This window comes from Podarcis cretensis (genome assembly GCF_951804945.1).
Source record: "Podarcis cretensis genome assembly, chromosome: 12".
NCBI classification, from domain to species: Eukaryota; Metazoa; Chordata; class Lepidosauria; order Squamata; family Lacertidae; genus Podarcis; species Podarcis cretensis.
The window spans coordinates 6,753,803-6,780,646 of record NC_137181.1 but is presented as its reverse complement, the minus strand read 5'-3'; the positions used below and the strand labels follow the sequence as shown (position 1 = coordinate 6,780,646).

General features: G+C 42.4%; 1 protein-coding gene across 4 annotated transcripts; it reads right to left on the bottom strand.

Annotated features, from left to right (window-relative positions):
- Positions 1-26,844, bottom strand: LOC307227197 (meiosis-specific coiled-coil domain-containing protein MEIOC-like). 4 transcript variants are annotated; one of them, XM_079996449.1, is made up of 8 exons: positions 26,739-26,844; positions 19,073-19,204; positions 16,546-16,712; positions 14,473-14,574; positions 10,333-12,097; positions 9,772-9,906; positions 9,024-9,204; positions 1-5,621 (listed from the first exon to the last, which is right to left on the bottom strand). In XM_079996449.1, exons 1-8 carry the CDS (start codon positions 26,799-26,801, stop codon positions 5,371-5,373), a joined length of 2,796 nt encoding a protein of 931 aa, XP_079852575.1. In that variant the 5' UTR covers positions 26,802-26,844; the 3' UTR covers positions 1-5,370. The 4 variants fall into 4 exon arrangements, with proteins under 4 accessions (XP_079852575.1, XP_079852577.1, XP_079852578.1 ...); XM_079996451.1 differs by lacking the exon at positions 26,739-26,844 and adding an exon at positions 22,727-22,935; XM_079996452.1 differs by lacking the exon at positions 26,739-26,844 and adding an exon at positions 22,322-22,344.

Here is a 26,844-nt window from a genome sequence, read left to right as displayed (position 1 = left end):
TTTAAATATTAAATACTTTAATTGTTTAAGTGTTAGCCAGCACACATAATAAGCACTGAGTGAAAATTACAAAAAAAGAAAATAGTCTATCTTATATGGGAACCAGCAGCAGATAATGAAACATAGATAGAACTGAATACTTGTAGCAATCAAGCTCATACCAAGTTAACATTATATATAAAAACAATGCTAGAACAGGTCACTCACCATGATTTTTATAGGATTCACCAAAACTCTTAACAAACCTTTTTCAAGACATCACAACTTTTTGTGCCTTTCTACAAGCAAACCATTTTCTTAACATAATGGACAAGTGCACACATGTTAAGTGACTTCACACAAGTGATGGTTTAGCCATGGCTACACAGCATCCCATTTCACTTAAAGTAATACCACAGGTCAGTGTAGAACAAACATCATCATCATCATCACCATCGCCATCATCATCAACCAGAAAGTTACAGGAGAGGTAGAAGTGAGATTTTTGCAGGTTTCAGACCCACAATTGTTTCCAGATACAACGAATTAGCACCTGAACTGACCAGCGGTAAAGTATCTTACAGCAACTGACCTCTCTGTCAATATGTTTCAGTTCAAACTAGCCAATCGATCAAATCACAATAGTTTTTTCAATTATGTAAGCAAAGTGTACACATTTTTATCATTCAACAAGGTCGGCTGAAGATGCACAAGGTATTAAACAGCATAGTAAAATAGTATGTCTTCACATTATGATAAAAACAAATTTAAGCTTCTCTTCCAAAATGCACTGGAAATGGTCTCATTTGAAAGAAAAGGCTCATGTTTCTGCACACCACAGACATTCTGTACTCACTTGTTTTGAGATGACCTCCTGCCCAGTATACAGTCATCTCTTTTTCTTATCAATTTTGCCAACAAGTACAATAATTTATAGTTTATTTGGCAAAGCAGGCAAGATATATTACTAATTGTTGCAGTTTTGTTAAACGTTTCTCAGCAACCAGTTAAACCTGTCCATAAGCTGAATAAGTAACTTAACACTTTTTTTCCACTCAAAACTATAGTATTGCTATTAAGTTTAACAACAAAAAAACCACCCACGTTTTTCTTTAAGAAAATGAAACCTAGAACAAAAAAAAAATGACTTTTTAAATTACTTACAAGATGCTACGAAATTCTGTTGTAAAAGCACTTACAAGTACAACTATTCATTTTCGTAATTTTATATAAATGTTTACCAAAAGTTTAAGTGTGCTGGTGATTAAGACCCATAAAACCATGCAGGGTACAATTTCAAGCTGGGTTTCCAGACAGGTGAGTAAAAAAACACACACAGACACACACACACACACACACACACAATTCTCAAAAACTTGTAAATTTGCAGGCTGACTAGGCGTCTACAGTAGAATATTTAGGCTTAAATGAAAGCAGTCTGTTTTCCTCATTCTAAAGGTGCATTGTTGTTTTTTTACAGATAATCCTGTTTCTAGCATTTATTGGTGCAAAACATTAAAGGAAAACCAAACATCATCAAACATAAAAATAGGTAACTAAAACAATGGTCAATAAGAACCATTAAAACCAAAATAATGTTATCTAATTAGTTTTGTCCATTCACTGTAGATATTATTATAGCCAAAGTTCAGAAAAAAATTCCATATGCTCAGTAGAGCTTTGTTCAAAGCAGCAACCCCGTGACAGCCCCATGGGAGACTGTGAATTTTAAAACTAGGCGTTGAGAGTGTTGCTCCAAAGAGGAGGAACGAAAAGCACACGTGCTTCTGGGCAACCTTTGCCTGGTGAATTCTGTAGCTTTAGGTAACAGAAGATCAGGGTGTTTTTTTAAAAACGGGGAAATGGATCCAGATATTGGTCGGTGGTCTTCTGTTTACAGAATTAAACACTTTCCTGCTATAAAGGATCTGCAGAGTTGGGTGATCCTTTGGAGCAGCTAGGGTGGGAGCAGATGGGATGGAAGGAGAACACCTCCCCGCTATTGAATTTCAATTTGCAGAAGGGCTCCTCTGGAGCCAAGCCATTAATGTACTACTCATTTTATATCTCATCCTAAGGCTGAATGTTGCAACATTCTAGTAGCATTTTGTCTACAAATAAACAAGTCCTACATAAACAAAATGCCAAATAATAAACCAAACTAGACTCACATTTAGCTTTATGGTCATCTGGTTACTATAAGGTTCCTCCCGTCTTTGCTACTCTTCTCAGTTTCCAACATCCCAGCATAAGAAAACAACAGAACTCATCTTCACAAAAACACACACACATGCACACACTTTCAGACAAATCTCTTATTTTAGATTAGGAACCTCTAAATTTTGCATATCTGAACTGCATAATAATTTAACACTCCTGATATCTGAGTGCTCACAGGGCAAGTTCAGCAGGAGCTGTTAGCTGGGACATCACAGTGAACTTTATTTGGAACATTGGTACATATTGACATGAGTCAGAGAGGGAAAGAACTGCATTGGTCCTGAGCATGCCTTATCTTCCAGCTTAATGTGTATAGGCGAAGTTCAGGATTAAAAGCAATGCAACTGTTCTGTATCTCCATGTGAAGAGCCCATGTATTGATTCTACAACACATGTAAGTGCATGCCCTATGTGGCATTAGTACCATGTAGCCACCAGCCAGCTGAACTTAATACTGCTAGAAAAACATCCTGCACAAATCAGTGCAAGTGCAATAGAACCCCCCCCCCCCCCCCCAGTTCCAAAGCAGAAAACTGAATTTCAGTTCACATGGATTAAATTTAATTTTATCTTTTGGTGGGCATATGTTATAGCCGTTTTCTACTTAAAAAAAAAAAAGCCAGCACAAAAGAAAATTAAATGAGAATGGATGCCTTCATAGGCAATATAACTAAAACAGGCACGTTTTATATATTCTAAAGCTAGGGAAACCAATGCTGGAAACTGATTATGAAATATTCATACTGTAAACTACAGCTATCAAATGCAGCTTATTATAATCCCTTTAAATATATTGCTTGGTTGCAACAAAAAGTGAGTACACAGTTATATTTTATCTTTTAAGACTTTGAAAGGCACATTACTTATAACCACCAATTATAACCACAGTTTTAAACAGTTTTCACAAATTAATTACTCGGGAGTGTCTAATATACCCATTACTACAAAGCAGTCCTGGAGAAGTACCATGATTTGGTCAACAGAAAAAAAGTAAAGACTACCAAACCACTGTTTCTAAACACAGTAAGATTGGTAAGAGTTAAATATGATCAACTCCTCACACTGTAGACTAATTCTAATCCACAAAGCATATATGACCTCATGACATTTAGTGCAAAATGCACAAAGCATAATTTCTCAGCATTGAGCAATACAAAGGCTGAACATACCAAACTAAGAAAATGGCACTCCGATTATTGTGCCTTTCAATGATTCCTTTGTTTTTTAAAATGAAGAGAAAGAGCATGAGGTATCTGCAAGTTGCTGCTACACACACCTTACAGTCCTTTTACTCATTATTACATTTACTCTAAACATTCACAAAGCCAGGCTCCTTTTTGCTTTACTGCTCCTTTTGTGCCAGCATTTGGTGGGAGGGAGACTGGGTGAAGATCGCGCTACGCATTGTCACCACAGCTATAGGTGGCTGCCTAGCACTGCCTGCCTCTGCTCCCTTCTCAGCTAATCAGGAAGTGGCTGGGAGGGGGCAGAGTTTGACCTAGACAGGCCAGAGGTAGAACTTCTTCATTACCTGTACACAATAGGGCTCAAAGCTGGGCCTGGGGTGTGGGGAGAGAGATTAAGTACATTTATGACGAATCCATTAATTATGCTTCTGGGAGCAGTAACCAATTTAACAACTTAGTAAGCAAGTAAAATCCGTTCCAAGCATTCAAACTAGGTTTCTTCTACCAGGATCCCTCACATTTCCAAAATGATTCTTTGAACTGAGACAACTGTTCTCCAGAATCTGCCACGGACGTATAAAACACACACACACATTACTTATTTATCAGTACACAGAGGTATTCTCACGTTTTACAAGATTGTTAAAACATTAATACTCCTAAGTGATAAGAACCCAAACATTAACACCCCAATCCAGAGATTCCTGTCACACACTGAAGCTCAGGAACATACACACCACTTCCTATATGGACTAGGGTCTCCTCTCGCCCAATTTGTCAGGGACCAATTTATGTGTGTGCACCCCTTACCCCATTATTTGTATGAAGCTGTCTCCAACATTACAGTGAAACTTTTGGACTGGTGCCTCATCTGTTCCAGTTCTTGCCTTATACATTCACAATGGCCATATAATATATCTGATTGTCCAAGACACAGTATGAAGTCTAATAATGATGGTGATTAAACATACAAAATTTCCTCATGCTAAAAATAAATCAGCCAGCTTTGGTAACCTAGTACAGATTAGTTTTATATAGCTATTCCTACAAACATCCCATCTCTACAAACATTATATACTGTGTATATTTATAGGTTATATATACACACACATACAGACCCTGAGCAAACGTAAGCCTGATTATTAGGTCTTGCAATAGATCAAAACATATATTAAAATAAAAATAATATATTAACCATTAAAATAAATACTCAAATCATTAATAGCCATATGTTCATTAAGTGCATAATAAGTTAAATAGTAGTTTTAAGCCACTAAGGCATCGATATATTCCATTTCTAAAGCTAAACAATTTAATTTCACTCGCTAATGCTCACTATAATGCAATACTTAATGCTACACATTTATAACTCCTTTTGATTTTCTTTCAGAATCAACAGATTCTGTTGTTCTACCACACTTATGGAAGATGAAGTTTCGATTAGAGCAGATTGACGCCTGTTGCTAATACACCTTCCAACACTCCTTCCAGATTTAATGCAACTAACATAAGCTGCTGATTTAATGTAACTACTGTGAGCCAGACCATTGGCAATTTCTTCCTCAGCTCCTGACAATACCACAATAAATGTGCATTGTTGATTATCAGTGTGAAACAAACTGTATTCAGTAATGACTTTGGCACTTAAAATATTAGCATTACAAAACCAAGGAATGAATTGGCACTATGTTTTGATTGGTATCACAATTAGCTTTGCCACTTGCTAGTTTCCTAGTCAATGGCTTGAGTTACAGCTTTGGATTGGTGGCCAAGAATATGAACTACTATTGCTTGTCTCCACTTAAGCTGACCCTTTCTATTTTACACCCTATATACCACCAATATTAAGACTGCTGCAATACTACTACAGAAATGCATGTTATCTAGGCTTGAATCTCAGCAGTGGAAACGCAGCACAGATCCACTAGACTTGCTGGCAGCCTGGTGTATTTTCTACACTGCTGCAATATCTGCTTGGAAGTATTCACTGTATGACCTGTTGAGGAAGGTTCTCTCTCTTGTTTTCTTTGTCATCATGCTCCACGACGTCCTTCACTTGCAAGCTGCCAATGACAGGACAGAGCTCTTGCAAGGCCCTTTCCACTTCTTCTTTCTTTGCTGGCGTGTTCATTGAAGTTTTCGACAGGGTCATCTGAAGAGCACACCATAAAGCTGTACGTGTTTTTCGTGTGAAGAAAGCCAAATCTTTAATGGCAACCGCCAGAGCAAGGACATCTATAACAAAACCAACATAGCATCATTTACAATTTCAAGGGGGTTATTTCTCCCCAATACTATAATATAGAGTCTGCTAACGTTTTCAAAGAGCCAGCCTTCGGATGTGAATATTTTATTTATTTTTATTTCATAAAATTTATATTGCTTGATGGTAAAAAAACAACAACCCCTCAAAGTGGTTTACAAAAAGATAAAACAAGAAAATCAAGAAAGAACTGCAACAGTACTGCTAAAACAGATTAAAATTACTTCAATTTCCTAAGCATCTGGGTAAGATAAAGGGACCCCTGACTATTAGGTCCAGTTGTGGCCGACTCTGGGGTTGCGGCGCTCATCTCGCTTTATTGGCCGAGGGAGCCAGCGTACAGCTTCCGGGTCATGAGACCAGCATGACTAAGCCACTTCTGGTGAACCAGAACAGCGCACGGAAACGCCATTTACCTTCCCGCCGGAGCGGTACCCATTTATCTACTTGCACTTTGACGTGCTTTCGAACTGCTAGGTTGGCAGGAGCAGGGACTGAGCAACGGGAGCTCACCCCGTCGCAGGGATTCGAACCGCTGACCTTCTGATTGGCAAGTCCTAGGCTCTGTGGTTTAACCCACAGTGCCACCCACATCCCAAGCATCTGGGTAGGCTTGTCTAAATAAGAATGTTTTTAGCTGACAAGAGTGCAGTGAATTATTTCACTGCCAAAAGTATGCATTAAGGACTTTCCAAATCCATATCACATCATTAAATAGATGCACAAACAGTCCATTAGTGATATTTTCATGCATTTAGGGCATAGGACTTAAGGTGCATGTTTCTGCAGGAGACTGTGTTGTAAGCAACACTACAAATGAACATTTCAAGATTCTACTGCAGGGCTAAGGAAACTTTTCATCCTGGCAGCTGAATCCAAACTATGCTGGGGAAAAAATGATCCTGGCCAATCCAAGCAATCCAATTCCAATTCAATTGGAAGCTCCTGAGTGGAACCAATCTCAGTGAGGTTTGCATTTGGCCTCAAAGCAGTGAATTACAAGCCCTACTTGCCAATGAACCATCAGGGGTTGCAACCTTGCCTTTACCTGCCTCACACCTGAGCAGGGCTTCAGGGAAAACAGTTGCAGGCCAAATTAGAACCCCCCCCCCCTTTAGGTTTAATTAGGCCTTTGGGCCGGAAGTTCCCCTCTGCTTTACTTTTGCATTCACCATCAATACATCAGCAGGATTGAGACCTCAGTTACTGAGTCTTACTTGAATATTTAATGCTTGGACATAAAATAACACTGAAGTTTTACAATTCTATAACAGAATGAACCACCCGTTTTCTACTTGCTATTTGAACACACCTGTCAAGTTTTGACTCAGGATCTCTTGTAAACAAAAACAAAATGCCTCTCTGGAGCAACCTACTTTTCTCATGCATCCTGATAATTTTAAGAAGAGCAAAGAACTATGTGATAATAAATATGACGTGTCTAATCACAATATTGGCATTTGCATGTCATAAAGCAAAGAGCTCTGTGGTAATCTGTGTCTCAGTCCTAGAAGGACCTTCTTCGGGATTTTTGTTGACTTAGAAGAAGACTCCGATGAAACTCCAGATATGAGTGCTGTACTAAAATACACTACAAATACAAAATATAATCCAGACACTTTGCACCCAACCAACTAAACCTGACAGTAAACATGCAGCAACCTCTCAAAGCAGAAAGTTGCCACTTCGGCAACTTTCCTTGTACTGTATCATGATGTTACATGTTTTCTCTTTGACCAACCACCACAAGCAAGAAGATGCATAATGTTGCAACATTATGAGATGAAACAAGTTATATTAGAAAAGAAGGAACTGCAACAAAATGTATTCCTGCTTGCAGCGAGTTGGACTTAAATGACCCTTGTGGTCCCTTCCAACTCTACAATTCTATGATCCTACCACTAACTCTAAAAAGGAATTATCCTAGATCATGGGTAGGCAACCTAAGACCCGGGGGCCGGATCCAGCCCAATCACCTTCTCAATTCGGCCCGCGGACGATCCGGGAATCATGCGTGTTTTTACATGAGTAGAATGTGTCCTTTTATTTAAAATGCATCTCTGGGTTATTTGTGGGGCAAAGGAATTCGTTTGTGTGTTTTTTTCAAAATATAGCCTGCCCCCCCCACAAGGTCTGAGGGACAATGGGCGGGCCCCCTGCTGAAAAAGCTTGCTGACCCCTGTCCTAGATTCAGCCACCTGGCACAGGGCTTTGAGGCCTCTTGTAGGAGGCAGTGGGATGGGTGGGGAAATGTCCAGTCTAACATAACAGGAACATAGCAAGCCTTATACAGAGCCAGAAGAATGGCAGACAAAAATAATGGACTATGCAGAATTGGACAAAATGACAGGAAGGATTCGAAACCTGCGGGACCAGAGATTTATAGAACATTGGAAGAAGTATATGAACTATTTGAAAAGCAATTGTAACCAACAAATTACGCTAGCAGGACTACAAGAAGTTTTGTAAGGAGGAATATATGAAGTGCTACAAAGTAGATAAAGAATAAAGATATTGGTTATGAGTTTTAAATGTAACAGGGAAAATAAGAAATGTATACTAAGAGATTAGATTGGAAAATTTTCAGACAGGACTGATGGAAGTCAAAAAAATTGAATAAGATGTAAAAATATGTTTAACTACAGCTGAAAATGGTATGTTAGAAAATCATATATATATATATATATATATATATATATATATATATATATACATACACACACATATACATATATATATACACATATACATCTTATCGTCTTATACAGAGCCAGACCACTGTTGCAGCTTAGTACTGCCTACTCTGATGGGCAGCAGCTCTCTCTTTTTTTTAAATAATATTTATTACTTTTAAAACTTACAAAAAAAGGGCAGCAGCTCTCAAGGGTTTCAGACAGATGACATTTCCAGTCATACCTGGAGATGCTGAGGACTGATCTTGGGATCTTCCGCATGCAAAACAGCTGCTCCACCAGTGAACTATGACTGCCCCCTAATGCCTGCTGTAACAATGTGATCATTACATAAAACAGAGTAGGCTTTTCACTTCAGAATGCAGATTTAACCTAAACCCGTATTAAGATTTTGCTCTCTGAATAGGAACATTAATATAAAAGTCTGTTTTGCAGGTGCCACAAAGAAATTACAGTGGTACCTCAGGTTAAGTAATTTGTTCCGGAGGTCCGTTCTTAACCTGAAACTGTTCTTAACCTGAAGCACCACTTTAGCTAATGGGGCCTCCTGCTGCCGCCACGCCGCCGGAGCACGATTTCTGTTCTCATCCTGAAGCAAAGTTCTTAACCTGAAGCACTATTTCTGGGTTAGCGGAGTCTGTAACCTGAAGCGTATGTAACCTCAGGTACCACTGTACTTGCCTTTTTCATTGTTGTAACGAGCTATTCCTTGTCTCTGATGATTAGCAGCATTAACAATCTCATCCTTGCGTCTTGCCCGGGTAGCACAGATGGCTTCCAAATGACATCTCAAAGTGGCAGATATGTTACCATGGGCAGGATTACCACAAAGCCGTTCCATTTTCCCAACTAAAGTGTGTACCTAAAAAAGAAGAATACTTCATTAGGGTTTTTAATACTTAAAAACAATCAGATAGCCAAAATCACGTGACAGCAGCTAGGCACTTCACGCTGAATGTGAGAACACAGCTAATCTAAATTTAGTAGAAAATAGTTTGGAGGAGAAGCATTTAAAGGCAATTCAGCCATGAATAGAAGCGACACTCCTCATTACAGCATGAGAAACATAAAACTATGTTATGAAATTACTGGCAGGCAGGCAGGGAAAGCAGAGGAAGCAAGGAAAACAGTGAAGTGGCCCTTCAGGGTTCAAGCATCCAGCCATCCTCATTTGTATTGTACATTCATTTATATTTCTATCCCACCTCACCTAAGCTTGAAGGAACACACAAGACACAAAACAGCCACTTTAAACCAGAACCCCAACAGTTCCCAAACTCCTTTTTAAGGTGAGTTCCGACCCCTTCTAAAGGCCATCACAGTTTTTCTTCCTCTGGAAGGCTGCTGCCCACCTCAGACTGGGCTAACATAATTTCTCAAAAACGTGATGAAGCAAAGCATCAACCAGATCTGGGGTGAATGTGCTTACTCTCGCCTGCTCTCGGAATTGGTCCACAATCAGACGATCCACTCGGGAAGGCTTGTCAGGAAGCCGGGAGAAGGGAGCATTATTTGAGCTGGATACCTGCTTCCCTGGGAAGTTTCTGGCCAGATCTGCCTCTGCCTGAAGAGAAAGCCAGAGAATTAATGGAATATGTTCCTCTCTATTGCTCTTTCCCATCCTCTCCACCCGTTTGTAGCTGGCGAGAAAAAAAGTAAAAATGCTCCCCCGTTTCCTACCGTCAACCCACAAAAGCCTGGAGACAAATAACGCTCAGGTAGTGAACAACAGGCACTATGCAGTTTAATCATTCTTGGCCATATAAGAAGGCAATTTCAGTCTTGCCCCAGTCCTCCTGGAAACTGGGGATAACGAAGAAGCCATGCAGATTATGTTATCCAAACTTGGAAAAAGATTTGTCAGGCTAGATATAGTCCCCAGTCTTAAGTTTTCCCAGCTCTCCACAATGTCACCAGTAATGCTATTAAAATAAAAGCTAATGTCACTGTTAACTTCCCTTAGGTTTCACCTTACTAGAGACTACATTACCTTTTTCCGTTCCCTCTCTAGTGCTCTCCACTGTTCATAACAATCTTCTAGATGACAATGAAGCTCATTTGCAGCTCCACTGCGATGCTTTGGAAGTCTGTAGTGGTTAAGAGGTGGTGGAAAGGCAAAGTATTGTGCAGGCAAATCTCCACAGGAGAGTTTGTTAAAGAAAGGACTCAAATAGGGTAGGTCCTCATAGTGAAGGAGGTCAGCAAGTTCAGACAACGGAAATGGCAATGGAGAAAATGCAACATTAGCTGGTGATGAAAATGTGGGAGGATTAAATGGAGGAAAATTAGGCATATGTTTATAACCAGGCATTAATGGGAAGAGAGGTAGGAAAGAAGGATTGATGAAATCAGACAAATTGCTGCCGTTCTGTTCTTCTGTTCTTCTGAATATATCAGGCTGCGTTTGATTTGGGTTTGCATAGCCTGGGTGAGGAATCCAATTATTTTTATGTCTTCTCTCATTCTGCCTAGTTCTCTCATCAGTACTGAACTGGCTTTGCTTTTTATGAAAACTATAGTGTTTCGCAGACTCATTTACGGAATGCTTTTGTGACAGCCACCTGGAGGAAGCATTTGTGGATACTTCACCACAGTATCCCTCTCTAGTAGCTAAGGAATCCTTCTGGGCGTGTCCAATAGGGTTAGGTTGCTTCCTATTTTCATTGCAGTTTGAAAACCCTGAGCTGTTAGGAATGTTAGCAGATATGTGTTTCCCATCTTTTCTTGAAGTCAACATTGGTGCCACCTGTGAATAAGAAGACTGCGCTATAGATTGACTGGTGGAAGATCCACCAGACCGAGTTGAACACCTTGAAGACAACTGAGAACTCATTTGCTTTTGCTTCCCATAAGTTGCAAACGATGTAGCCACCGGATTTAGTATCTTACTATCCAGCCATGTATATCCATTGTAAGATGAATTCATATTCTGTAGTGCTGGCTTAAGAGGCAAGTGATTACAGGATGCTTTCTGATGATGTAAGGACATCTTACATTCAGTATTGCCGAAGTCCCCCTCTGTAGTGATGCAACTATGGTTATTTTGTGGGTGGTTTTCCTGCAGTTTTGCGTTCCTTCCTTCTGGAAAGCTATTCTCTTTATTAAGTGGACTGAGAAGGTATGGAGATGAGCAACTAAACTGTTGAGAGTCATAAGCAGCTGTAAAGCCTGTATATCTTATATTCTGCTGGATCACTGGATCCCATATTCCATCAGAGGGAGAATTAGACAATTGAGTGAAATATTTGCTTGATCCTTCTGTGTCATTTTTCCCAAGCACGCCTCTTGTATGGTCAGCTTTCTGGAGTTCTTTAGCAGTATTCGTGCTATCTTTTATTCTAGTATGAGATGAGAAAGTGCTAAAATCAGTATGGCTCTTCCCATTGCCACTGTTTAACTGATTTTTGTTATAATTGGGTACATTCTGATATGCAAGTCCACCTTGGTGATTGATTCCCTTACTCTTAAAAGCCTTGTTTTCTAAATCAGCATTCTTCAAAATCTCATCAGGTGACCGACTGCAAGGATCAGAAGTCACAAGCCAGGATCCTATAACATGGAGATCTTCAAGTTCTTTCTTTAGTAATTCTACAGATGATGTCTTTTGCAAGTTTTCTTCATAAATATTTTGAGTACCAACAAAGTTTGTAGGATCTTCATTTTCCAAGCATTTTGTAGGAAAAAGCCCTGAGAAGTTTTCAGTTTTTTCAAAGTCGGATGACCACACGGGTGGAAATAATCTTGATAGAGAATTCCTGTAACAAACCAACAATTTAGTGCTAAAGACATTTTGTTTCTACAACATAACAGATGAAGCTGCTTTATACATTCAAATCAATGAACCACCTCCCACTGTATTATCTACATTTAACAGGCAAGAGGTATTTTCCAGCCCACTGGTTGAGATCCCTTTTCAACTGGAAATGTCAGAGACTGAACCCCATTTGCCTCCCCTAACAATCTTTGTTTTCATAAATTCAGAAAAACATGCCATTTATGCTGAAAATGTGAGAATTAATATACTCTTTTGCTGAGCTGAATGTCACCTTACGAGATTTACTATGGTGAAAGAGCAGAACAGCTTGACCTACACAGAAAATCTGGGGGATGAGGTGAAGCAATCTTAGCCTGATATAGAATTGTAGAGTTGGAAGAGACCCAAAGGGTCATCTAGTCCAACCCTTTGCAATGCAGGAATCCCAACTAAAGCATCCAAGACAGATGGCTACCCAACCTCTGCTTAAAACCTCCAAGAAGCAGAGTCCACCACCTCCATAGGGAGACCATTCCACTGTCAAACAGCTCTTACTGCCAGAAAGTTCTTGCTGATGTTTAGTCGGAATCTGCTTTCTTGTAACTTGAAGCCTTTGGTTTGAGTCCCACCCTCCAGAGCATATACGCTTAGATTACATAGGAGACCTTTCCTGCCAGCTAAGGCCAACTGCAGAACCGGGGGAAGATTATTATTATTTTTGTAATCATGGCTGAACAAGGAAGGGTTAAATCGCCACTCCCCAAAAGCTAGTTTGATTAAAATTACCCTCTGTGCCTTATATTACATTTTTTAAACCCTGTTGTGTGTAGTTGCTAACAACTAACTCTGACCCTTAGAAGTAGACCAAATAGGCTGATTTTAGAGGAATGTTATTAGATATTCTACAGGGTATTAATTGTTTTATTAGGAATAGCAGGCCATAGAGGGCTGCCCTATGTGATCAGTGAAAGATTTCTTTTTTCTTTCTTTCTTTTTTGAGCTCTGAAGGAATCTCACTCCTAGTTCTGAACTAGTTAGCATTTTAAGTGCCATCTGCTGGTAGAGATAGGTATTTGTTTACCAGTTTAGACTGCTGCAGCAAAAGAAAGAACCATTTAAACAAGTCCAACCTGCTTCTTTTCCTACAATTGTCTAGACCGAATAAGGCTCTCGCTGCCATCCTTGAATGCTATTGAATTCAATCTGATTTTCTGAAGGACTCCTCTATACAACCTGTTTAGCAAGGCCAAGAGGGGGGTCTTATCAGATGGGCAGCCCATGACCTCCATACACACTGCCCAGGCTTGTGTCCAGGGGAGGTCTCTTCAGACAGATGGATACTAACCTCCTGGTCTGCTCACACCCAACTTACAGAGAATTTAGACTACATCTGGGCTTCAATGAGCATTTGTTCTGATTTGTCTGTGACACTATATGACAAAGAGCATTCATCCAGATTTGCTTGCAAGGTGTTTACATGTCTTCCCATTAACCATCTATTAATCTACTTTTCAAACCAGTTTCCCATCACCTTATAAACAGCAAAAGTCTGGCCTTTTTAAAGTGGATTGGTTGTGCTACGTCAACAGAGCCTTTAATTCATTTTGATTGTGCAAACTTAGGGCTTGTTCACACTTCTGCTTGTCCAGCCACTTTCCCCTAGGAAAACCTGCTGCTTATTGTTGAATCAGAACGTACATCAGTCGTTTTTCCTTTGGCTTGATGTTTGTTCTGATTCAGTGGTAAACTGCAGGTTTTCCCAGGGAAAGTGTCAGGGCAAATGAAAAAATGCTCTGAAAGCACGGGACAAATGAAAAACCTCTTGGATCCATGGAACAAGAAGAGGGGACAAGCCCTTAAAGTTTTGATATGTCCTTGAATTCCTTCCACTAAAGACTTAAATGTGCTTAGGATCAAGAGTTAGCAAAGGTAAGGAGAGAACAGTTTTTGTGAAGCTTATAAAGGTAAAGGTAAAGGTACCCCTGCCCGTACGGGCCAGTCTTGACAGACTCTGGGGTTGTGCGCCCATCTCACTTAAGAGGCCAGGGGCCAGCGCTGTCCGGAGACACTTCTGGGTCACGTGGCCAGCGTGACATCGCTGCTCTGAGCCAGAGCCGCACACGGAAACGCCGTTTACCTTCCCGCTGGTAAGCGGTCCCTATTTATCTACTTGCACCCGGAGGTGCTTTCGAACTGCTAGGTTGGCAGGCGCTGGGACCGAGCAGCGGGAGCGCACCCCGCCGCAGGGATTCGAACCGCCGACCTTTCGATCGGCAAGTCCTAGGCGCTGAGGCTTTAACCCACAGCGCCACCTGCGTCCCTGAAGCTTATAGGCGACCTTAAAATAGATATTTATATAAATACTCATCAGCTTACCAGCCTGTAACAGGTTCTTGCTTGTTTGGCTCCTCTAAGATGCTTGTCACTAAGCCAAACATATCAGGGCCATTGCCAGAATAAGATAAATTTACCTGTGTTCTGAAAAGAGAGATATTTGAGTATCACCTGTACCAAGAATCTAAGAAGAATGAGCCTTCTAAATGAAGTACCTTTAGTTTAGAGTTTTTTTCAGAGCAATATTTTCATGTTACTGAACAGTTCCGTATGCCACCTCAACCTTGGTGGAGGCAACATAAAATAAATAAGGTAAGCAGAATAAATACCGTAATTAATAAAAGCATTTGGGAAACTGAGAAGAAATATTTACTGAAATTAATAAGCACCTCAGATATGAAAAAGCTCAAGTATTACCCCGCTTGGCCTTATCAAGAAGATCAGAGAGCCACTAATGCATGGGAAATAAGAAACACTGTGTGTAGCAATGAGGTAATAGGATGAGATGTAAGAATGTAACTAAAACAGGACAAGTTACCGGTAACTGTCTTCCATTATATCTTCCCACCACTTTTAAAGCAGGAGAGAACAACATGACCAAATAAAGAATCTTGTTCTGTTTTTAGTCTTATACATACTAATCCCAGCATAATCACACTCCCAAATGACATGAACGAAGAAAGGGTATGTGCAGAAATTCTAAGCCAAACAAGCCATAGAGTAATCTTGATTTTAGAAAATGCATAGAAATGGAAAGAAGCGAAAGAAAACCAAACCAAAATCAGCAAATTAGAGCTTGCAATCATTTCATAAGCAAACAAGCTGAAGTCAGACATGGTGAAGTAAATTCAGCACCAGTTTGACAGCAGAGCTTTGGAGCAAGAGACAAAATGCAGATATTACAGAAAATATCAGTAAATGAAAAAAGACAGAAAAGGAAGCAACAGTGAGCATTGTGCATAGTGTACTATGAAGACTCACAATCTGGTAAAATTAAGATGAACTCTCTTCTTAACCTGGCTTCTCTCCAACTTATTACTTCATTAGGCAAAAAGCCAATATAAAGGTAAAGGGACCCCTGACCATTAGGTCCAGTTGTGACCGACTCTGGGGTTGCGGCGCTCATCTCACTTTACTGGCCGAGGGAGCCGGCATACAGGGAGCTGGTCATGTGGCCAGCATGACTAAGCTGCTTCTGGCGAACCAGAGCAGCGCATGGAAACGCCGTTTACCTTCCCGCCGGAGTGGTACCTATTTATCTACTTGCACTTTGCCGTGCTTTCAAACTGCTAGGTGGGCAGGAGCAGGGAGCGAGCAACGGGAGCTCACCCCATCGCGAGGATTCGAACCGCCGACCTTCTGATCGGCAAGTCCTAGGCTCTGTGGTTTAACCCACAGTGCCACCCGCGTCCCAAAAGCCAATAGGGCTCCTGCTAATTGCTTTAATATGGCATTTTAACAATGTCACCAAGCAATATTAAAACTGGGATACAAACATCAAGCAAGGAGACTTGATTCATCAGAACAGCACATGGAAATAGGTAACTTCACTGTATCACTTATATCAAAATATTGCTCACAGCAAACTTATGAGACATGCAACTACTACAAAAGGGGGAGAAATCTAAATATAAGGGATTAGTTCTGAAAATTGAGAGGATATGTTTCCTAAGTCACTCTACTTAATGCATTAAGCTGTATTGTCATGCACAGTCTGAATGACAACTGCAACTAAGTTGGACATACATTACAGGAGTTTTATTCTGTAACAATATCTTCACCGAAAACAATTAAGTAATGTTAAGGAAGAGTACTATATAAAACTTTGCTGAAAGGTGTACCCAGTAGTGTAAAAAGGCAGGGGAAGTGTGGGGGTGTACCCAGGGCTCATCCATACTTCTTGTCCCACTCCTTTCCCTCAGGGAAAACCACTCTTTAGAAGCTCAATTGGAGCAAACAGCAATTTGAGATTTTCCTGGGAAAGGAGCAGGGCAAGGGGGAAACTGCTCAGATCAGTGCTTTCTAGGCACAGGACAAGCACAAGTGTGGACCAGCCCTCTATCAATTCATTTGTAGATTTCTAGAAAGAACCACAAAGTGGCAATCACTTCATACCTTTTTTTGGTGCAGCCATGTAATGGGGCAATAGCGTTGGCATCATCTCCACATGTTGACCAGCTACTGTAAAACTGGGGAGACTCCACAGTGGAAGGTGTGTTAGTTATTCCTCCAAACAAAGGAGAGAAGAGCTGTGTGTCCATTTCTTGCTTAGTGCGGTTTACCTGAGTTGAAATTCAAGAGGGAGACATTTTAAGGGGAAAGAGCTTTTTACAGACCAAATGACCAGACAAGCTCACTTTGTTGCTTTTCCTTTTGATATTAGAAAATGAAACAAAAGAAAATTATTCTTGTCATTACTGTTTTACAATAATGAAGCATGGGGGAAAGGTACAAGTACTGGCAGTTATGACATGCAATGCCTTGCTTTAGAAGTGTACTCACAGATCAACATACTCACACCACATTTTGGTAAAGCATGTATGTTCCTACAGAACTATTAACTGCATATATGGCAGTCTTCTGAGCAACAGCAGAAAGAAAGTAATAGAGCACAAATGAGACCTAGAGGAATACTATATTCACCAGTGGGCACTGGGAGAGTGTCAGGTCAACACAGCCCTCCCTCCCAAGACAAAATTTAAGATTAGTACTGCATTCTCTACACAGCTACCGTTGTTCAAGAGAGTGTGACTTACTTTGGTAGTATTCATACATGCCAACAAAGGTCCGTATAGTTAAAGCTATGGTTTTCCCAGTAGTGACGTATGGAAGTGAGAGCTGGACCATAAGGAAGGCTGATCGCCGAAGAATTGATGCTTTTGAATTATGGTGCTGGAGGAGACTCTTGAGAGTCCCATGGACTGCAAGAAGATCAAACCTCTCCATTCTGAAGGAAATCAGCCCTGAGTGCCCACTGGAAGGACAGATTGTGAAGCTGAGGCTCCAGTACTTTGGCCACCTCATGAGAAGAGAAGACTCCCTGGGAAAGACCCTGATGTTGGGAAAGATGGAGGGCACAAGGAGAAGGGGGTGACAGAGGACGAGATGGTTGGATAGTGTTTTCGAGGTTACCAGCATGAGTCTGACCAAGCTGCGGGGGGCAGTGGAGGACAGGAGTGCCTGGCGTTCTCTGGTCCATGGGGACATGAAGAGTCGGACACGACTAAACGACTAAACAACAACAACAACATACATGCTTAAAAGGGGGAACATGTAATGCTGTCCCCTGCCTTACCCTATTGTCAGAGAATACAGAGTACTCTGTGCAAACTACAATAAATAACCAGTTGGTAAACAGGACTGCATTTATGCTTCATGTAAAACGTTCAGCAGAGTTAAGATGTTGAATTGCATGGAATGAAGCAAACTAACATTTATTTGATTTTTGCCTAGAAGGACTTCTTACTGTTCAGGGAGAGCCTGCAAAATGCATTTGGGCACCAGAAGGGAACCTCCAGGCTGCAGGCCTAATTAGGCTTTCCCAATGTGGTTTTTTAAAAAAACACTCTCACCTGTTGATTACCTGACATCAGGCACTAGACTGGTGAATCTGTGGCACTAAACTACAATAGAATTAGGAGCACACTTTAAGTTCACTCCCAAGTCTTCCTTTTTCTGCTGCCCCCGCCTCCAAGACAGAAAAAGGTGGCAAACTCAAAAAAACCAATGGATTCAAGCTGAAAGAAATAATCAGGAAAGCACTTAGTGCATTCCCGGTTTGTCATTTTCAGTTGCTGCGAGTGAAGCCGAGTCATCAGACACCCATCCTATGACACCAAGTGAACAACAGGTGTCAAGCTGGAATGCAGAGTGAGCCAGTTCCAGACCTGGCCCACCAGCTGGATCCAACCCCACACCTCTGAATTAGAGTGAAAATAAAAATATACCCTAAGAATTAACAAATAGGGCCTGCAACTAAAAGTTGCAGCCTACCCCATTTTCCTAAAGAAGGATGTTCCTCTTCAGAATTCCAGGTGTCCAAGGACAGTAGCCTTGTAGTTAGGTCTGAGGGTGCTGGAGGGGCAAGGCATTTCCTCTGCTACACTACATAATTTTAAGGGGCTCAGGTTTAGATACTTTATGGGGCTCAGGTTTAGATATTCAGACCAGCACTATACTTGAGGAGTTTCCTTGCTTGGCTTCCATGTTAGGCATGAATGATTTGACTTCCTCAGTGGCCAGCACACCCAGTGGGTGGCTTAGGACAGAGAGAATTATCAGTTCCTCTTTAGTCAGCCTACTGCATTTCACTGCTGGCTCCTTCGGGATCCGACATGGAAACAAAGCAGACTGGTGGAGGAAGAGGGACATAATGGCCTGTGCCTCTTCCACCAACCTCTTTACTTGCCTGCATGAATTCCTTGTTGCCGCCAATGAACAGGCAACTAATTAAGCCCAAGGCTGATTTGCAAACCTATATACGTCTATACCTAGCAAGTCATCAGAGCATGTCTATACTACCACACTCTTCCGGGATAGTCCTGCTTCATTTCTGAACTGCTACACACATACACACAACACACCCTGCATTTGCCAGGAGGGCGAATGATTCCTAATAAAATTCTATTTGCTGTGGACTCACCTGTGGCTCATAATAACTGAATGTGGTGCTTTGCCTAACCATATCCTCATTTTCAGTGTGCAGATTCTTGTTTCTAAAATGAGTAGCATTTCCAAACAGACAGAGGTTTGAAGTCTTAACCACAGGTCTCACCTGTTCAAAAACAATCCAGCATTACACTTAATAGTAGCTTGCAAAACATTTAATAAAGCTAAACATTATTAAAAGTGAAGTGGCATTCTCCCCAATATTTTGATGGAAAAATCTGCAAAAGTTGAACCAAAAAATGAGAAAACATTCAATATACTATTGTCCTCCTTTCTAAGGCTCAGTTGCTTTCCAACTCAGTAAGAAACATTCCTTGACAGGTACAAATACTTGCTGCTAAATGTGCACCTTGAATTCCAAAACAATCTGTGAAATGCTGTACTAAAGTCTGCAGACTAGTAGATTAAAGACTAAATTATGTGTGATGCCTGGCTGTGTGGAGCTTGTCCCAGCCTTTGTACTTTTTACACACACACAATGCGATTGCATAGGCAATCAAAGTGCAGAGCCAACATGTCTTAAACATGTCTTAAACCCCTTCCCTTTGTGCTGTTTTGGGGACTAAAACCGAAGCCTTCCATTTCCCTTTTGCCCTGCAGGAGAAACAATATGGCTACCTTCATTTTCCCAATACAGCAACACAAAGCAGCTGAAGTGGTGCAAGATACATAACTTTGGATCTTGCCAATGGTAAGCCATCTATTTCTTCTACCTTTCTTCAAATTTGTATCACTTATCTACTTCAATTAAACTATCTTCTTTTATTATATTGTTAGCTTTATATTTATATATTTTCCTAGTGGCAATGCCTCTACTTGCATCGTTCACCTACCTACCTACCCACCCACCGACCTCTTAAACTTCACCATGCCCTGTTCCCCTTACAGCTCACCCCCTGCCCCCTCCTATCACAGCTCACCAAACCACCACTCCCTCTATTTACACTGAAGTAGTTTGCCTGACTTGCCACTTCTTTCCTCTTCACCCTCTGCTGCTGAAGGTTTCTTTTATTCTTTCTTTTTTTGAGGGAGGGAGCTATCACTGAGCTGCAGTTCGCAATGTCAGCTGTCTATGGCTAAGCAAACTGCAGTGTGACAATATCCTTATGCAAATCTCAGAATACAGTGGTGCCTCGCAAGACGAAATTAATCCGTTCCATGAGGCTCTTCGTATAGCAGTTTTTTCGTCTTGCGAAGCAAGCCCATTGACAGCTTAGCGGATTAGCGCTATTAGCGGTTTAGCGGCTTTTAGCGGATCAGCTGTTAAGCGGCTTATCAGCGGATCAGCTGTTAAGCGGCTTATCAGCGGATCAGCTGATAAGCGGCTTAGCGACTTAGGAAAAGGGGGGAAAAGGGGGGGAAACCCGCAGGAACTCGCAAGACATTTCGTCTTGCGAAGCAAGCCCATAGGGAAATTCGTTTTGCGAAGCGCCTCCAAAACGGAAAACCCTTTCGTCTAGCGGGTTTTCCGTCTTGCGAGGCGTTCGTCTTGCAGGGCACCACTGTATATTGTTCCACACCATCCCAATCTCCAAGCAATTCCAGGGGTTCCAGGCTCCTACCCAAGGTTTGGTTTACTTGGAATGAGGAACAGCAGACTGTGGTGTCTTTAGGCTGTATAGCTTACAATCTGAGTCTACGATGCAGGGGCTCACAGCATTAACATCCCAGAAGATCTTGCTTCTCCCATAGTCACAGTCTTGGAATCAAGCAGACACCAAACACGACTCTCATTTTCTGGCTTCTGCCAGTAGCCTGCTTCTAGCCCAGCTCTCACACACTCAACTCTGGCTCTTGTCCTTCTACCCTCCAGGTGAGCGAGGGGGACCCTCTAACACAAAACTACATCCTTTGTTAATGTATTTTTAATCTTTTGTTGGAAGCCGCCCAGAGTGGCTGGGGAAACCCAGACAGATGGGCAGGGTAGAAATGATAAATTATTATTATTATTTCTTTGTTATTCTAAGGACCATACTTAGGTGGTAACTAGATGTTGCTATTATCTATTATCTATATAGGAACACCATCTCTTTGACCAGGAATCCTCTTGACATGGCCTAAAAGGGCCTGTATCTGCTGCTAAGTGAGAGAGACAGATTGGGGATGCACAGGCCAGGTTTTAAAACTTATATTACTTTCCTGTATTAGCAAACTGTAACCTTTCTCTCCACACCCCACTAAGGCAGACAGAAAATTTTCTGCTTCCAAATACGAGTTTTATGGATGGATATAATGGTAGTCAAATTGGGCACTTTTGAAATCATACAGGAACCATGGGTGCCTATATAATAAATATAAATGCAAAATTATTTGGGCATGTTAAAATTAGTATGTTAACAGTTTTCAGGGTTTTAATTTTCTCTCTTGGAATTTCTTAGAACATATGTTGTTAAGTTATCATGGCCTTAAAATATCTACAAGCATTCCTTTAAAAATAATTTCAAATAAAGCTTTGAATTCATTTGAGTATTTTGGGAACATGAAGCAACATTCATGCTGCAATCCTATACACACATACCTGAGAGTAAGGTCCATTGAACTCAACAGTTCTTACTTCTGAGTAGACATGTCTAGGATTGTGCCATAAGTGCAGTTTATTTGAGCAGGGAGCAAAATCAGAATTTCAGTTCAAATACTTGCAGCTACTTGGAAAAAAATAGAAATTATAAGACATATAAAACTGACATAGTGTATATTTTTAATTTTATAAAAAATAGTCAAACATGCTAATTTAGAGCCAAATCTATTTAGGGCATTGCAAACTTTTCACATTAAAAGTTTTCCAGAAAATCCACATCACTTCCCCACTCAAAAGTGGTTTCAAGTATCTGGTTAACATACCCCTTGACATTTAATCTCTCATGTCTTCAGCATTTTGAGTAAAGAAACTCAAAAACTCCCTGTTTAGAGACATGACAACACCACCACCTTTCTAACCGTACAGCAAATTCAGCTTATTTAAATGCAACTTTGCAGAAGTTACTTTTTACATTTTACACCTTCCCTCCCCAAATTCAAAGTGTAGGAAGGGGTAGAAATTAAATTCCCCACCCCACTTAAATGTCCAAACAAACCTGCACAGGGTTTATATTACAGTAGTTGCTTCTTGCATATACACCTTATCATGAACACAAACCCGAGACAGAAAGTCAGGCACAGGCTTTACATACATTCAGCTCTGGATCAAAATTCAATCTAACAGCTATACTGTGTTACATCGCACCTTGTCCAACTGCCCTCAGTGCTGCTATGTGACGCTTAGACATGACAACTCCGTTACTACTCAGATACAGAAACTGTTGCCAGGCTATTGTGTTTCTTCTCCACCCACTTGAGAAGCAGGATAAACAAAGCGAGGAGAATGCAGGGTTGGGTCTAAACACTGACACAGATTCGGAAGAAAAACTAACAGCATTATCAAGTACTGTACTCATATGCACTAAGAACCACATTTAATCTGCACACAACCAACCCACAGGAAGCCTAATGGTACTATAAAGCCACAATGCATTTTCTAAACATAAATTCCTATCTGGACAGATCTGAAGTGATATGCCTCCCCACAAAGATTTCAGAATGCCAAAGGCTCTGTCTGCCTTTGCAAAAACAAGCGAAACTCCGAGCTTACGTTTTTGGCCTTCTTCCTTTACAGCCAGCCTCAGCTGTGACTGATGTCACTGGAATACCAGTATGTGAAAGTATTATGGGAATTGTAGTTTTCAGACTATTGTGAAATAGCTATAAAGTACAAGGCTCTATTACTGCAGTAACTCCCCAGAAACCTGCAAGAGCTATTGTACATACAGAATGAACTTGGAAGGGACATAAATTAACTATTCTGTTCTCTATGTCTGGTTAGAATGTAGTTTCTATGTGAAAAGAGCTCTTTTCTGTTTTCAATCCTTTTAACATTCATAAGAAACAATACAGTACAGTACAGTACTGAGCTAGTACCTAGATGAACCAATGGTATGATGGTGTAAGGCAGTTTCCTACATTCCTAGGAATCCGAAAGACTTCAAAGTGACTTGTGGTAGCTGGCACAAAAGTCAAAATTACTTTGGAACTGAAGTACCATGTCTGTCCTATTAGAAGTAGACTCAAATTGCTGTAGCCATGCTAGTCCCATAAAAAAACAAAATCAAAAGTAACAGTTGTACAATACCTTTATTTAGATTATAAAACAAGCAGGTTTTTAAATTTCTCTATAGCCCACAGGTCCCATGTAATGCAGAGGTCAAAGTGAACAACAAATGTGGTTGCTGATACACTGTATTACCGAAGGAGATTAATTTTAGGTGGTAGAATTAGATATAAAATCAACAGAAGCTGAATTTGGGTAGTGTCATCTAGTGGCTAGAGGGTACTAAACCAGTTCTTTATTTCACTTTGTGTTTTCTGCCTCATGTGTTAAATGTGTGTCCCAGCTAGAACTAGAGACACAATCCAGTTAACTGTTGACTGTCACATTTTCAAAGGGAGAGCAGCTATGCTTCTGTCCTATAACCTTATACACCAAGCGTTCTCCAGCCCAGCTAAATCTGCATTAACAGTTCCCTCATTCCATCTTATTATTAAACTACATTCTGGGATTTTTTTCCCCATCTAGCAGACAACAGCTTTTATTCCTTTTTAACGTCTCATTCATAACCCAAATGAAGTTTTAACGAACCCAAAGCTCGCTTACTTTTGCTTTCTTCATACAGCCCCAATGAAGGCACTCCCCTACTTTTCCTTTCTTTTCTTGACGGAGAGAAGGCAGTAATACAAAGCCACCCTTTGGAATGACAGGTGCGCCGTATGAGAAGTTAGCAATCCACAAGTCACTGGAAGGCCGTGGCTGATTTAAACGCAAATCCACCTGCTCAAGGACTGCAGTTTTAAAGACAGGCCAATTTATTCACTGTGCCAGATTTAGATTTTTATCAGCCTGGCAGCAAGATGCTTTGCTGTGCATCGCTAGTAAGGTAAAGGTAAAGGTAAAGGGAACCCTGACCATTAGGTCCAGTCGGGACCGGGCAATGGGAGCTCACCCCGTCGCGGGGATTCGAACTGCCAACCTTCTGATCAGCAAGTCCTAGGCTCTGTGGTTTAACCCACAGCGCCACCCGCGTCCCGTGCATCGCTAGTAGACAACGTTAAATGATATTGGGGGTGGGCCTTTGTCAGGGGTTCAGGAGCAGAGGCACAGGGAAGAGAGGAGATGGAGAGCGAAGGGGAAGAATCCGAGGGGAGCGTAGGAGAAGAGGACAGTGGACCGAGGGATTCCATGAGCCTCTCCAGCGAATCGGAAGATTCACAGAAGGGGGTGCCAGTGGCCAGGGGTAGGGGGTTCCCAAGGGGAACGTCCCAGGAGCAAGGGGGCAGCGGGGACTCCCAGAGCAGTAGTTGGAAATCAGGACCAGCTTCCCCACGAGAGCAGAGTGGGGGGGAAGAGTCCCAAGGATCGGGGCTAGTGCATTCCCCACCAGGGAGAGAAGATAAGGCAGGGCTGACCACACCTCCATCGGAGAGTCGGACAACGGAGGGGAGGTCAGATCCGGCCAGTGTCCCGGAAGAGGGAAGCAGTGACAGAAGTAGTGTAACGGTCAGGAGGAAGGTCACTGGGTTGGCGCGAGAGGCAAGTTCAAATGTACAGGAGCGCGGGACAGCAGAGAATGAGGATTGGGAACCGGGTCCTAAAGCCCGCCGGAGGGAGGGGGAGGAGCTAAGCGACTCAGCGTTGGAAGAGTCCAGAAAGGGCAATGCCCCAGCGGGCAGGAGGACCCAGAGGAGGAGAGAGCAGCGTAAAAGGTGGAGCAGGGCTAGGATCTTAAACTGGTGTCATAGGGGAGGAGACTCAGACGGTACTTCGCCGGTCTAGGCTTTAAGACGTAGAGCTGCGCGCTGTGGCTTTGAAATGGAAACTAAACCTCAATAAAGACTTTTGTACATAACGACAGCCTGGCGTTGGTCCTCTGTGAGCTGGGACCTAGGGGCAGCTCTGACAGCCATGTACACCACCCTGGAGCTCCTTTGAGAGGTGGTATAAAAATGTAAGAAGCAAATGAATCAATGAATGAATAAAGAGATATATGAGGGGAGTAGCAAAGGATATGTGATTATCAGGGCTGGCCCAAGACATTCTGGCCCCTGAGTTGAACCACCAAAACAGGCATAGGCAACCTTCGGCCCTCCAGAAGTTTTGGACTACAATTCCCTACAATTCCCATCATCCCTGACCACTGGTCCTGTTAGTTAGGGATCATGTGAGCTGTAGGCCAAAACATCTGGAGGCCGCAACTCCCATCATGCCTGACCACGGGTCATAGAATCTTAGAGTTTGAAGAGACCACAAGGGCCATCGAGTCCAACCCCCTGCCAAGCAGGAAACACCATCAGAGCACTCCTGACATATGGTTGTCAAGCCTCTGCTTAAAGACCTCCAAAGAAGGAGACTCCACCACACTCCTTGGCAGCAAATTCCACTGTCAAACAGCTCTTACTGTCAGGAAGTTCTTCCTAATGTTTAGGTGGAATCTTCTTTCTTGTAGTTTGGAACCATTGCTCCGTGTCCGCTTCTCTGGAGCAGCAGAAAACAACCTTTCTCCCTCCTCTATGTGACATCCTTTTATATATTTGAACATGGCTATCATATCACCCCTTAACCTCCTCTTCTCCAGGCTAAACATGCCCAGCTCCTGTTGCCGTTCCTCATAAGGCATCGTTTCCAGGCCTTTGACCATTTTGGTTGCCCTCCTTTGGACACGTTCCAGTTTGTCAGTGTCCTTCCTGAACTGTGGTGCCCAGAACTGGACACAGTACTCCAGGTGAGGTCTGACCAGAGCAGAATACAGTGGCACTACAGGGTCATGCTGGCTAGGAATGATGGGAGTTGTAGTCCAACAACATCTGGGGACCCACAGCTTGAGAAACACTGTCTGGAGGGCCGAAGGTTGCCTATGCCTGCACCAAAAGGACACCCCTATCCACCCTATCCACAGGTGGCGCTGTGGGTTAAAGCCTCAGCGCCTAGGGCTTGCCGATCGAAAGGTCGGCGGTTCGAATCCCCGCGGCAGGGTGTGCTCCCGCTGCTCGGTCCCAGCGCCTGCCAACCTAGCAGTTCGAAAGCACCTCCGGGTGCAAGTAGATAAATAGGGACCGCTTACCAGCGGGAAGGTAAACGGCGTTTCCGTGTGCGGCTCTGGCTCGCCAGAGCAGCGATGTCACGCTGGCCACGTGACCCGGAAGTGTCTCCGGACAGCGCTGGCCCCTGGCCTCTTGAGTGAGATGGGCGCACAACCCCAGAGTCTGTCAAGACTGGCCCCTACGGGCAGGGGTACCTTTACCTTTACCTTTACCTGGTCATGCTGGCTAGGAATGATGGGAGTTGTAGTCCAACAACATCTGGGGACCCACAGGTTGAGAAACACTGTCTGGAGGGCCGAAGGCTGCCTATGCCTGCACCCCTATCCAGGAAAGGAGGCGGGAGTGGAGAGCGACGCCAGGACCCGCTGCCCCTGTGGATTCTGCCGTCTGAGGCGCTCTCCTCACGGGTGGGCCGGCCCTGACTTCCACTCTCCCGCCCCCCAGACCCTGCCCCGGGCGCGAATAGGGTCGCCCCTCTTCCCTTCCCCGCCGCGCCTCCCGCAGGGCCTCACCTCTGGCCGCCGGTTCCCTCCTGAGAGGGGAACAGCCAGAGCACGGGCGCCGTCCGCCACCATCTCCTCCTCCTCCTCCTCCTCCTTTTCCTTCCCGCCTCAGCAA